The sequence below is a fragment of the Stegastes partitus genome, unplaced genomic scaffold (assembly GCF_000690725.1).
Source record: "Stegastes partitus isolate 25-593 unplaced genomic scaffold, Stegastes_partitus-1.0.2 Scaffold488, whole genome shotgun sequence".
Classification (NCBI taxonomy): domain Eukaryota; kingdom Metazoa; phylum Chordata; class Actinopteri; family Pomacentridae; genus Stegastes; species Stegastes partitus.
This window is the reverse complement of record NW_007578219.1, coordinates 229,294-243,322: the sequence shown is the minus strand read 5'-3', so window position 1 is coordinate 243,322 and position 14,029 is coordinate 229,294. Positions and strand designations below refer to the sequence as shown.

Genomic DNA, 14,029 nt, shown 5'->3' with positions numbered 1-14,029 from the left:
TATTGCAAAACAATGAATTACTCTCAGTAAATACTGATTTCTGATAATATTGACAGTTTTGGTCTGTTTGTGTAAAATATTTTTTTCTCTTATTTTACAAGTTTTTATCTGTATTTTACCCCCAAAAGGGAAAATGTCTAAGATTACAGTCATTAATAGTAAAACAACCGCTGACATTTTAATGATCAAATTACCATAAACTCACTTGTCATTTATTTCTGAGCTCAGATTTTTACTCTAATTTGGTCGATTATCTTCATTAATTACTAGATTTCACTCTTTAATCTCATGTTAATGAAAACACTAAAAAATTAAAGTTATCTGTAAGTCAACAAAACTTTATTTGACCATTTCTCAGTATTAATTTAAACATTTTTCTTTCAAATATCAGCACACATGCGACATATTTCCGTCTCTGGTTAATTTAAATGCAGTAAAACTGTAATTTAACAGCTAAATAATGAAGTCCTGTTTGTGAAAACACAGATTTTTGATGTGGACTTTATTCACAGTTTGTTTTTTTTAAGGTAAATGTGTAAATGAACAGTTTCTGAGGACATTTTGTCAGACTGTCCTCCCCTCGCTCATGCGTTCTCTTGTTAAAATCACTTACATTTGTTTGTGCCGTTAAATAAATTGACAACTCTGCAGGAAACCGCGGCGCCTCAGTGTTCCTCTGACAGCTTGATTAGAAGCTCCGGGACTTATTCTATTAAAATCCTGACATGTTTTGGTTTAAAAACCCCTCAATAGGTAGAAAAGTTTGTGCTTTTCTATCAGTCGGTTTGAAAAACATCAGCTTGATAAAAAGGTAAGGCTGAGAAAACTCACGGTGAGGTTCATGAAGTTGAGGAACTTTTTCAGCATTTCTGTCATGATGGAGAAATCTCCTTTAGGAAGGTTCTCTCTCACAGTAGTCACATTCAACTGGTGGAGGAGCAGAGAGACACAGAAAAGGTCAAAAACACACTTAAATCACATTGAAACCAGGTCTGGATGTGTTCGTATTCACCAACGTGTGTGTGTTTCTATTTAAAATACAGGTGAGCTACTGAGGAAAACAATAAATGAGAAAAAAAGACGGCATTGTGCTTTGATTCTGATGTAAACTTGACATTTGTGTTGAACCTGTAAAACCTGAACCGTGAGAGAACTGCCAGAAAATTCTAATTTTTTGAAACAGTTTTTAAAAATCATTTTGCATGAATGAGTTTTTACCATTTTTGCAACATCAATCGGCTGCATTAATCACGACCTGTAGTGGATGATCTGTGCACTGCATGTGTCTGATTGTGTACCTCAGAGGTTCATCATGTAAAGAATTACCACCCTGATGATGGAGAGGTCTCTGATTCACTTTGAGTTATAGAAAAATAGTTTTAAAAAAGCCATAATGTCACAGTTTATCATCTAGAAACTCTGGAAATAAAACCAAAAATAAGCTTAAAATGCTGATAATTCATCATTCTACATGCCTCGTATCAAACATTACCTCGATTGTAGCATTTGCATTAAAAAGTTCAACATGTGCAGCATGTGGAGCCTCCATGCTGCAAACACCTGCTGATTGTAGTTTGTCCCAGTTTTTGCAAAATAAATAAATCAAAGACATTTCTGTGTTGTCTCTCTTTCTAGTCATGGTTGTGCTGTTTCTGTAGAGGTGCAGGACTTTATATTAAAGTGAAAAACGGGCCTAAAGTGAAGACCAATGTGTGTGTTTGTGCCGTGGGTCGCTCACCGGGCTTCCCTGGCAGAGGCAGCCCAGCAGCAGTGCCGTGTAGGAGGCCACGATGCTGTCCTCCATGTGCTTCCCTGCGTGCTGCAGAGCTGCGGGGCGACAAACATTCGTTACTCCTCCGTTCCTTAAACCTCCCGGTAAATAATACACGGTAAATAAAAAAGCAGGGGCCACCTTTGTTTAGGTCCAGCTCCTCGTCCTCCTCGTCCGCCGGCGCCTTCTTGCCGTCGTCCTGCTTCTCGGTGTCGTTGTCGTTGGCGACCCACTGGATCTCGCCGCCCGTCTCCTGCCACTGGCCGCTCTGGTCCGCCGCAGGCTTCGGCGCCTCCTTGATGAGGTCATCGGTCTGCGCCTCGGCCAGGACGGCGGCTCGCTCCCGCTGGAGGAACAGCTGGGGAGGACGGAGGAGGAAAGTCAGCGCCGACTTATTCCTTTTGTTGTTTTCACTCAGCGATCACTGATGAAATAAATCAGATACGGCGGCTCTGCTACAGTTCGCTAACAGTTAGCTGCTACGTGGAGCCAATCAGATGAAGCTGTTGCTGCTCTGCGATGTCGTTGAAATCATAAAGTCGTCCCTCAGCACACCGTTCACTCCTACAAGCAACAGCTGATCAACCATAACAGCGACCGTTCACAGCCGAGGAGCAAACCGTAGCAGCTCCAGTAGATTAGCAGAGCTGTGTTTGGAAGATGAGGTAGAAAACAGCGCTCAGGTTGTAAACAACACCACACGTTTCCCGTTACACTGAAAACGCCTGAAACATTTACTCGTTGGTGCAACTGAACTCATTTTGCTAACAGTGCTATGCTAATGCTATCACTACAAGGCTTGCTGTGCCGCTTAGCCTGCAGCTATCTGGAGCATCTTCCTAAAATCAGATTAAGGACTGCTCTGACTGGGCGGCTGTGGCTCAGGTGGTAGAGCGGGTCGGTCAGTGATCGGAAGGTCGGCGGTTCGATTCCGCCCTGTAACCTGCATCATGGTCGACGTGTCCTTGGGCAAGACACTTCACCACATGGATGGTGTGGATGCGTATGAATGGATTGTTTGAGGTGGTCGGAGGGCAGAAAGGCAGCCAGGCCTCTGTCAGTGAAGCTGTAGCTACCACCACCAGGATGGATGTGTGTGAATGAATAACTGACAGTGTATGCGCTTTGAGTTAGAAAAGTGCTATAAAAATCTAATCAATTATTGTTATTGACTGACAGAAACGTTTCTGCAAAAACTGAACAAGAAGCACAAACGTCTCCACAAACCCTCACAGTGGCTAACGGCTAACGGCTAGCAGCTAGCAGGCAGCCACAGATTACCCTGAAACTGCAAAACAAGACCTTATAATGCTTTAGAATATGGACCTCAGTGGACAATACAAGAAAGAGTAAGAAAGCAGAGAAGAAGAGCAGCAGACGGAGCTGCAGGAGACAAACCGATCAATCTAAATGGATCCTTCTGCACATATTCAGTAATAATAACGGTTATTAATGAAGTAACCTCGTTATGAATGACAGTTTCCTGCCGTCACATGCTGGTAATATCTAATATTTAATGCACATTGAGTCCCAGCAGGTCTTTCTTGATTACCGATAATCAGCCTTCAATAAAACCTCCCATTTCGCCTCCACCGCCTGTGAGCTGCACCACTTTATGTTTTCATCCGTCCACCGCTGGAGTCTGTCATAATTCACGCACAAGCACCAAATGAAAAGGCAGCACAACGTTCACACTGTTGCTGCTCGTCCTAAACTCCACCTCAGTGAACATTTCCATTCTCTTTTATACCTCCGCACTCGGGTTTGATTGCTTTTTCCGGTAATTCTAACGTCTCCGCGTGCAGCCCGCCTGCTTCTGCAGATCCTGCCGCTGACCTCGCTGCAAGTCGGTCTGCATAAGAGGATCATCCAAATCTGATTAGATGGGATGATTCAATTTAAATGAAGCTTGAACGGCGCTCAAGGGAGGCCGAGGCACCGCGGCAGCGGAGAACAAAACGCAGATCAGACAAATTGAGAACACCGAGGATCGTGCGACTATTAATTTTTTATCTAAAATGTAAATGTGAGCTCGGTGTCGGCTCGAAATATTTCGTATACGGCACCTGCTTCATGAATTAATCCGACGCTGTTTGCGCTTCATTAAGCAGAGTGCGGTGGGACGAGGAGCGCTGCAGGAAAGAGCAGCTTTTTTTCCTCCTTATCTGATGCTGTGAGCAACAGAAATGAAATTTGTCACAGAGGGAAGGAGGGGGAGCAGAAATGTTCAAACCAGAAACGAATAACACCAAAACTCTCTGCATGGCTGGACGCCGGAAGAAGCCGGTCGGAAATTTAATAATTAGGTGAACTGAAGCGTAAAATAAAGTTAATACTTGTTCTGCAGTCCGGAGTAACTAAATGATGGATCGTACGCGAGCTAGACGGCAAATAAAGTCGCGTTTTATGTAAATGTAGAACAAAACGAGGATCTGCAGGACGTCTGACCACACGCCAGCCGTGAAAAGTTCAAAACAACAAACAGAAAGAGAGGATTTGCTTCCCTCCGTTCTGTTAAAAGCGACCTTTGTGAAGCTCCACGTGACGTCTTTCAGACTTTATTCGGCCTGAACGATGGATTTACCTGCACGAGAGCGGCGATGGCGCTGAGCGGGCCGGTGCTGGCCAGGTCCTGGTGCTGAGGGCTGAGCAGGACGGTGGAGTCGCAGGGACCCTGGCCTCCCTCCATCTCCATCTCCATCAGACAGTAGCGGTTCCTGGAGCTGTACTCCACCAGGTTGATGAGCAGGCCCAGACCCTGAACGGACACAGTCGCACGAGTCAGTTTAAACAAGAAGGTTTAGAATTCTTACACGTCTTTTTGATTTCCGAATCGGCTACGAACCAGTGACTAAAATCTAATAAAAGTCAGGAAAAGACACAGTTACTGCAGTTATTGTGATTGATTTTGCAGAATTGTATCACAACTTTGACTTCAGCTCAGTTTGACTGTACTGTTTGTCAGCTGACGTGTTTTTTGAGCTGCCTTTGCTCTTTAAAGCTCTCGTCTTGATCGCTGTGAGTTTTATCAGCTCTGTCTTGTCTAGACTATTAAAACTCTTTATATTAGCTCTTTACATCCAGAAAAAACACACTCAATTTGATGAAACTGTTGCGTTTTGACACGTATCTCACACAGAATAAACTTTGATGAGGTGGGAGCGGAGGTCGTCTGGAATCTGGATAAATCAGAACCAGGATTTGTGCCCAATGGAAATAACCAGCATTGTTTTATTCACTGAAGTGTTCGTACGCACTAGAATACCTGCACACACTCATTCCTATCCAGTGTTTTGTGTTTGTTTGTCAGACAAAGTGGAAGAAATGTCAGCTGTGTGAGGACGAAGCTGGAGAGGAACATCTGGCATCACCAGGAAGTGCAAATTCTGCTGTTTGTTCTGATGTACGGCGTGTTATAAATATGATTTATTCAAATGAGAATCGAGTGAGGATTATCTCGTTGATCTCGCTCTATTTACACGGCGATTACTTCTACAAGTATGTGACGAGAACCTTCACAAAGTTCTGGTTCTGCTCGTTCCTGTGACCTGATATTTATGCAGCGATGAGCAATTCAAACAACTGAGAGGAAATTATGTTTTTAAGATTATTTTGCTCACCAAGACAACTGAAGGTCGTGGAGTTTCATTTGATCTGTGTTAATTTAACATCTCTAATCAACAGCGTGGTGTTTCAGAGAGCAATGTTTTTATATTTTATGCTCAGAATTATTTGTAATTCCTTCGAACAAACCCCAGCTAGCTGCTGCTCAGCTACAAATCTGCTCTGTTGCTTCAGTTTCCGTCGCTCTCCTTGTTCACTTTGTGAAACTATTCGATCAAAAGTCCACAACAAATGCCAGCCGTGATGCTGACCAATGAGATCCAGGACTATTTATACGTACTTCACCTGTTCTCCTGTAGGATTTAAAGTTAACATAGATCCACCAGTGTCAGTATTTTTTAGTGCAGCGGTTGCACATGATAGCAGCTACAGAGCACCGCTGGACCGGGTTCAGCTGGAATTCTCATTAGTTGTGGATTTCTGACTAAGATCTGAGGACAAATCTGAGAGCGGAAACTTCTACGAGACACTGAAACCGAAGCAGCAGGAGACACTGCAGGCTTCTGAGGGAAAGCACGACAAAATCTGAATATGAAAGAAGGAAATGAGGCTCCAAAACCCAAAGACGACACTTCAGATTAAAGACGGGGAAAGTGAGGCGAGGCGCCGCAGAATCACTTTCCGACCTCGTGAGAAATTCAAGGGATGCGAATGTTTCGGATGACAAAATGTACGCACCAGCACCCGGATGTCGAACCTCTGCTCCTGAGGGAGATACTGAGGGACTTTGAGGACACAGTTCAGAGCCGTCACTATCAAATCCTCCTGCTCGCCGGTCTTCGTGCTGCCCCACTCTGCAAACAGAAACACGCAGTTTAGTTTCAATCTAAACAACAGCCAAAAAAAAAACGTAGCATGGTGACACCTTAAAGCAGCGTAGCATCATGGGAGTGTTCACCACCTTTACTAATGAGACAGATTTTCAGCTGCAAGCAAACTTACCATCAGAAAAGTCGAAAATACAGAATGTAAAGAGGTTTTTTTCTGGGGTTTAACATTATTGGAAACATTTGGGATAATCTGAGTGCAGCTAAATATAACATTAGCTGAGCTGTACTGTGATATTTTGCAGCTTTAACTGCCTGTAATCACTCAGCGATCCATCCAAGCTCAGCTTCCAAGTTCAACCATCTTGTAAACATGTTCATGAGCCGGCGCCACTCTGCAGTGAAATGAGTTTGACGTGTGTTTTTAATGCGCCAACCGTTGTCGTGCGTCAGGTTGAGCAGGACTCCGATGATGGCCCTCATGCAGTCCTCCACCGCTTTGCCGACCACTGCTCCGTCCGAGTTGACCTCGCGGCTGTAGCGCTGGATCATCGCCTCGCACCTCCCCAGAGCCCTGAAACCACCACAAGCCAGGTTTAGAACCGTAATGCGGCTCCCCGAGGGAAAGTACAAACACATTCATCAGGACAAACGTGAGGATCTGTGTGCTCACAACCTAAAATCATCCAACGAACTTCCTGGCAAATCGAATCCTGGTGTTTCTAGACATGTACGACTTTCTCTTTAAAAAAAAAAACAACACAATCGGCGCTTTCACGTGGATTCATCTGAACCTCCGGTCACAGATCCAGATGTCTGAACGTGACTCCCCTCCTTCCTCTTCCACTCCATCATGAAAACCCAGCAGGACTCGGCTCCTTTATGCGGAGGCCGGCTGCAGCGGCGGCGGCGGCGGCACAAAGGGCCAAAGCAGGCCAGCAGCCCGACGTAAATAACCAAATTAGATCTAATGACAGCGGCGGTGACTGAACACAGAGCACAAACCAGAGTCTGAATATCAGAGAGCAGCGAGGAGGAGGAAATACAGGAAAAGAGCAATAATGGGAAGCATGTGCAGGACAGTCAATGTCGAGCAGACGAGCAGGTAGAATTTAAATATGCAGCTAATTTGTTCGTTTGTGTGTCTAATCGGCTGAATTTTAGGGTTTTGTGACAACTACTAAACACACAAGGAGCTTTAGGGGCGAACAAATCGACCTCCTGTCTTCTGTGGCAGGAGGAACAAACTCCGGCTTCACAAATCTGAACTTCTCCAGACTGCCAGGATGAACGAAAATCGAACAAATATGTGCAGAAAACGGTGAGAAATGCTGAGCAGCGCTTCCTCGTGATGACGTCTGATTCGGTTTGGCGTCACAGAGGACGACAGAAACGAGAAGACGTTCAGCCAAAAGACAAAAACACTCTAATTGATCTTGAATCCAACCCCTTTCTGCTGCAACTTGTAAATTAGAATTTTAGACGCTTTTGCTGTTTTGTTAATTAAAGAAGTCTCCTTCTGGTTAAAAACGGACATTTCCTCAGCAAAAAAAAAAAAACACTTTTATAACAAGAAAAGCAGTTTTCAGCCAGAATTTATACCAACAAACGCTTTAGCTTTAGAACGTGTGCGTTTGAAACTTTCATAGAGATCAATAAATTAAAAATCAAAATAACCACAATATGATTTAATGTGCTGTAAATGTTAACTTTTTTGTGCTAATTTAGAATTAATTTGCAGCAGGTGGAGTCACTCGTCGTCGACAACCAATCGATCGGTTGAACAATAAAAAGCAACTGGGAGTTTCTTTAGTTCGCTTCAGTTGGATCTAAGGCTGAGAAATCAATCAAAATATCGAAAACTCAGCGTGTACGAGCTGCAGTTTCTGGATAAACGTGAAACATGTGACGACGCACCGTTATAAACGAAGCGCCGTGGTGCTACAGAGGTGTCACATCACATCCTCCAGATGTTTTCAGTGCAAATAAAAGCCAAAGTCAGCACTCTCACTGAAACCGGGAGTCAGACTGAATTACTTTGTGCACGTTACTGAGCCCTCGTTAACCTCAGACGTCGCCGTGGATCAGACTGTCAACGCAGCGATCCACATGAGAGGCATCATCGCTTTCCTTTGTGCAGTAATTCAATCAAATGTAGGAGCTTCAGGATAAAGGTTTGTCGTCCAGCCATCTGTGCAGCACAACTTTCCTCCGCTGAACTGAGGATCCTCTAATCTGGTTCTTGGTCCAGATGAAGCTCGTCAATCAGCAGAAGGAGGTTTTGTGTGCGTAACCGGCTGCTTTGGAGGTTTATTGAATTAGCGGAGCAGACAGCTGAAACGCTCGGAGAGGACTGACGAACACAGGAACGTAAAGGAAGGAAGGGAGGAAGGAGGAAGAGGAGGAGGCGTGAGGAACAGGTGAAGCTCTACAGGTAGAAACCTGCACAGAGAGGGTTCAACGCAAACTTTAGGTTCCTGCTTTAGTTTGTGTGCAGAACCTAAGTGGCGGCGCTCTCCGGCTCACCCCGCCGGCTTCGGGGGTTAATCGAGTTAACGGAGCGGACAGCTGAAGGCTCAGACTGAGGCCTGTGTCACCCACCGACTCAAACAGCAGCCCTTTGTCGACCCATTCAGCCTTCATCATCCTCCTCCTCCTCCTCGACCCCCACCAGCACCGATGCAGAGCGTCTGCAGAGGGCGAAGGTCCGGTCAATCAGAGGACGACGCAGGAGGAGGAGGAGGAGGAGGAGGTGAAGCAGATTTGTACTGTTTTATAGCAGAACTGTGGCCGAGACGAGCTCTAAGCGGGATGTTTTATATCTAAATCCCTCAAACGTAGCTTCCTGCTGCAGCACAAACACAAGAAGGTTTAACAGTCTCCAACAACGACCGCAGTCTGGAGCTCTGATGTAGATTTATTTCATCGGTTCGGGGAGAAAAGACCTCAAACGCAGCCTGAACAATTCTGTAATTCATCAAAAAAAACACACACATGAGGAAAAAAACTTCAGCTTAAAAGTACAAATTTAAATATTTGTAGTTTTCTTTTGCACCAGAGCCAGATGCAGACATCTGAGCATCAGCAGATTCTTCATGTCACCAAAAATCTGATTAATATCTCAATAATTACTGTGGTTCTGGTTTGTCTCATAAAGAAGTTTTTACTGCTGTTAGTTTGGAGGACAGCTGCAGCGATTAGTCCATCAGTTCTCAACTCTTCTGAGTCACTTTTTTAGGAGAAAAAACGTCTAAATGATCTGATTGCAGCTTCTAAAATGTAAATGATTTTGTGGTTTCTTCTCTCCTCCAGAACATCTGTCATCTTGGATTTTAGGAAACACTAACCGACCTTCTCCACCAGTTTCTGACATCAATTAATCGACAAAATAATCGATTTAGATGAAAATAAAAGTCAGAAATCTGATGACGATCTAAATAATCAGAGCACCGCGGTTTGGCTTTTATATAAAATAACAGACATGTTCACTGCTGTTGATGACAAGTTGTTTGGAAGTAAAAGTGCATCTCTTAACATCATCACAAGCTTTTTTTTATGGTTTAGAGTCGTATTCATTCAAGAAAAAAGCCTGAATTCATGGATTGCAGCCTCTTAAATGTGAATATTTCCTGGTTTCTTTCCCTTTTATGTGACAGTAAATTGAATAATTGAAAAAACGATACTTGAACTGACCAATTAAATCAATTAATTGAGAGAATAATCATCAAAATAAACATCAATTGCAGGATAATTTAATAAACTAAAAATTTTAACATAAATTCTTTGATTGCAGCTTCTTAAATGTGAATATTTTCTTGTTTCTTTCCTCTTAAATGCCAGTAAACTGAAAAACTGAATAACTGATGGTCATTTTTTTACCATTTCTGACACAAGTAAATCAATTTATGGAGAAAATAATCAACAGATTAATCTAAAATTAAAGTAAACATCATTTGCAGACGAGCTAAAATGACCAGATACGGTTTTTGTTTTTATAGTTATCAATCATTACTTGTCCATCCTAACAAGTCAAGCTGTCAAACCTGAACAAAATAAACTCATTGATTTATTTATTCGGCACTTGTGGTTGAGAATTTATGATTTTTTTCTTTAACAAAACCACATATAAAACAAACCCGACTGTTTTGCAGCACCTGAAACGCCGGAGGGCAAAGAATAAATGAATAAAATAAAGCAGCGAGAGTTCGGCTCGGGTCGCTTCCTCGTCTCTCCGCCGAAGGTCGAGGTCGGAGCTCAAAGATCAGCGCCGAGGCCGACAGCGTGTCACGACCAGGAAATGAGGCGACAAAACCCCGATGATGGCACGCACAATAAGCGCTCACAATACACAGACACAGACAGACACAGCGGCGTTATTCAGCCGAGTCGCTTCGGGGTTCTGCAGGAACAGATCAATATGTCTGGATTTAAGCTGCTTCTGTCTGATCCTTACGTTTGTTAGTTTTCATAAAACACAAATCGAAGCGCTCGCTGCGTCCTTGAGACCTTTCAACCGTCAAATTCTAAAGCGCGTTTGGTTCGAGGTGCTTTTGTCGGGCGGCAGCACAAACCAAGGACGACGACTGCGCTGTGAGGAGTGAAAGCGCGTCGATGTGTTTTGTTTATACCGAAGCTGCGTGCTGCAGGCACTGAAACACCTGAAGTGAAAAAAAAAGCTAAAAAAACAAGTAAACATTCAGTGCAAACGTGGCGTCTGATGAAACTATTCTAAGCTGCTCTCGTCACGGATCAGAGTCACGGTTTACTCACTTTGCAGAAGAGACGATGAGCGACGAGTCCTTGTAGGCGATCAGGTAGCTCTGGTTCTCTGGGTTGTGGACCGTCACCTGCACGGACACAAGAAATACACGTTAACACGCAACACCGTGAGCTCCAACGCTGGCTTTATTTGACGTGTTGAAGATGATAAAAGTTTGCATCCGATCGATTTAAACTTTGACAATGAAGTTATTTGTTTTAGGGACATAAAAACATTCCAGTATTCTTACATCATCGGCGCACTTCCTGGTGTTATTTTCATCTAACGTGTTAAAAATTACATCCACATGCAACTGAACTGCATCGTTTCATGTGTTTCTTGTGTTTTTTTAAAGGTGGGATCGCGACTTTGTGGGAACGTCCTGCAGTTTAAAAGAAAGTCTGCAGAGGGAGGAAGGAGGCGAAAGCCAGCGACTGCATCTTAACCTGTGTGGGAACATCTTCCCTCGACCTAAGCTCTGCTGTCACTCGTTTACTTTCGGTTTTCAGTTTCAGCACTAAAACTACAGAGTTTGCTTTGGTCGACACTTTCTCAACGACAACTTGGTTGAAACTACGTTTCGGTTCGGTTTGGGGAAAGTAGGTGACGAGCCCCGTCCCGTCATATATATGATTTTTGGTTTAAAAAAAGAAAGTAACGGCTGATTAGAAATGTTTTTGTGATATATAATAAATCTAATCTGGCAGAAAATAAGCCCTTTAGTTGTGCAGGAATGTTGTGTTTTGGAGATGACTACAGTCAGCAGCGTTAGGTTAACATTAGCTTACTTTTCGTTTGTCTCGAGCGCTTCGTTTAGTTAAAGTCAGGTTGCTTTAAAATGACGACTAACTGCATTACTGACAGGCAAACGTCTTATTGACAGAAGTAAAACACGTCAAACTGATTCATCGACTGAACAAGAGGAGAAAACGTCGACTGGTCACTGATTTTATTTGTTTATCTAAACAGTAATTAATTTTGAAATATCACTTTTAGTTTTGTTTTCATCGTGAAAAAACAGCTGTCCAATGGATATTTTCATCACGGTTTTTGTTGGTTAAATTAACGTTTGTTTCGAAAGCTGTCACAGGTTGAAACTATTTAGGCGACTAAAGCTGAGTGATCCCGATGAAGAAACTGCATCATTCATCACTTTAACAAGGTTCTACACCCAGTTAATGTCGCTCTCCCGACATTTAGTTCTGTCTCTACGTACAGATGAACAAACATTCACCAGACTGTGTTACTTCATGCTCTCTGGTCAAATTAATAATTGTTTGCGCTGCTTGTTGGTTCCAATCAAACTTTACGATCATCTGACAAACATCTGACAGACGTGAAGCTCCAAACTCTGGTCGAGCTTCAACTTACACTCTCCAGCACCCGTAAACATCTCTCAGCTCCCCACAGAGCCGACCCCAGCTTCTCCTTGTCGTCCTCCTGGTTTAAGTTATCGACACATTCCTTCACTGTGGACAGAGAAGTGAAGAGGTGAGAGTCAGAGACGGCGAGCATCGTCCGGCTGCCTGTTGTAACTCTGAGTCACCTTTATCTACGATGTGGTCCAGTCCTCCCAGTAGCCGCAGCTCCTCTTTGAACCAGTCTCCTGCTCGCTTCGAGGTCAAGGACAGCAGCGTCTCCATCGCTAGGTGACCCGTCTGCAGGGAAAACAGGAGTGGGCTCGTTAAAACGCAGCTACATCAACCACTTCACAGGTTTCATTTCCATCTGCGCTGCTTCACACTTTGGCAGCGATGCATTGTGGGCAGTAAGAGGAGATTTATCTGGTGCTTTTGTACCTTCTCGGTTTGACTGTGAGAAGCCTGATATTAACTGTTGCAGGATTAGATCACGGCAGATCTTCAGCTCCACTGGAGCTGCTAGAAATATCTTGACACATGTGGGAGGCTGTGAGTCACCCTGACTGAAGAGCAGCTCAAAGAATATTCGTCAGAGGTTTCAGTCGAGCGGCACAACGGCCTGAATAATGTTTCGGGGCTTTTCCGCCCTCAAAATAAAAAAAACCCAGGAAACGCTGAAGACGTGAAATTTTCATGACGGCGAGTGTTTTGTTTTTTCGACGCTCCGTACCGTGATGTTCTGCAGGTCCAGGTGCTTGTTGTGCACGGTGTCGCACAGCTTCCTGATCTTCTCCTTCATCTTGGCGATCTCCCTGGCGCTGAACTGGACGGTGGTGTCGACGACGACGACGGCGGCGCCGCCCCCCTGGTCCTGGTCCAGCTCCAGCAGCCGGATCATCAGGTCCAGGCAGGAGCGGTCCAGGTCCATGTTGAGGCGGTCTCTGCTCAGGATGTACATGAGAGACGCCGTGCACAGAGCCAAGTTCTGCAGGGATGAGAGAGAGACAAAGGCTGAATTATTTACCAGCTTTCTCCGGCAACGTTCGGTCCTCTCAGACCCGAATTCATTTAAACAGGCACTTCATTTCTACATTACTGTCACTTCACGTCAGTACATTTACTCATTCCTCTTCAATCAGAATCATCCTCTGTCCACTTAGAATTACAAATCTTCACCCCGAGAATCTTAATACTGTTTGTCTCCATACAAAATGTCACTGTAAGTGTATTAAAGCTCCGATCTGTTGAGACGTTCATTTCCTTGACCCCATGACGCAGCATGTACAACATCCATCATGCGAAGCCTTTCAAGTCCATTCAGCTGTCCTGACATAAGTTTATCTGAAATGTCAAACGGTTTATTATTCCTGTCACATTTCTCCTCACCGTGGGCTCGTTTTCACTGCATTATTAAGTTCTGCACCTCGACGGAAACAGAACAAACCCAGACTAGCAGGAGAGAGGACTCAGAAATGTACCTCTGCTCACTGCGACACACTCAGAATGACGGAAATCAGAGAAAAGGGGAAACAAAAGCTGAATTTCTGTCAAATTTAATTGGAAAAATAAAAGTTTTTTTTCCAAACGTCCACAGGTGATATCATACTGGAATAAAAATGGAGACTCTACATGCTGCACATATTTAACTTTAGATTTTTTGCAATCTCTACAAGTTGTAGAAAGATGTTCCACCATCAGATGTAGAAAGATGTTCCACCATCAGATGTAGAAAGATGTTCCACCATCA

At 43.9% G+C, this 14,029-nt stretch overlaps 1 protein-coding gene across 1 annotated transcript in view; it reads right to left on the bottom strand.

Moving 5' to 3' along the window:
- LOC103361134 (wings apart-like protein homolog) overlaps nt 1–14,029 on the bottom strand; it is a 45,985-nt gene that overhangs the window by 3,516 nt on the left and 28,440 nt on the right. Inside the window, exons 10-19 of the mRNA XM_008287142.1 lie at nt 13,013–13,267; nt 12,468–12,579; nt 12,293–12,390; nt 10,933–11,009; nt 6,600–6,736; nt 6,074–6,189; nt 4,356–4,529; nt 1,913–2,129; nt 1,739–1,827; nt 832–927 (exon numbers count right to left, since the gene is read on the bottom strand). Coding sequence (XP_008285364.1) covers nt 832–927; nt 1,739–1,827; nt 1,913–2,129; nt 4,356–4,529; nt 6,074–6,189; nt 6,600–6,736; nt 10,933–11,009; nt 12,293–12,390; nt 12,468–12,579; nt 13,013–13,267 — 1,371 coding nt within the window. The remainder of the gene's footprint in view (nt 1–831; nt 928–1,738; nt 1,828–1,912; nt 2,130–4,355; nt 4,530–6,073; nt 6,190–6,599; nt 6,737–10,932; nt 11,010–12,292; nt 12,391–12,467; nt 12,580–13,012; nt 13,268–14,029) is intronic.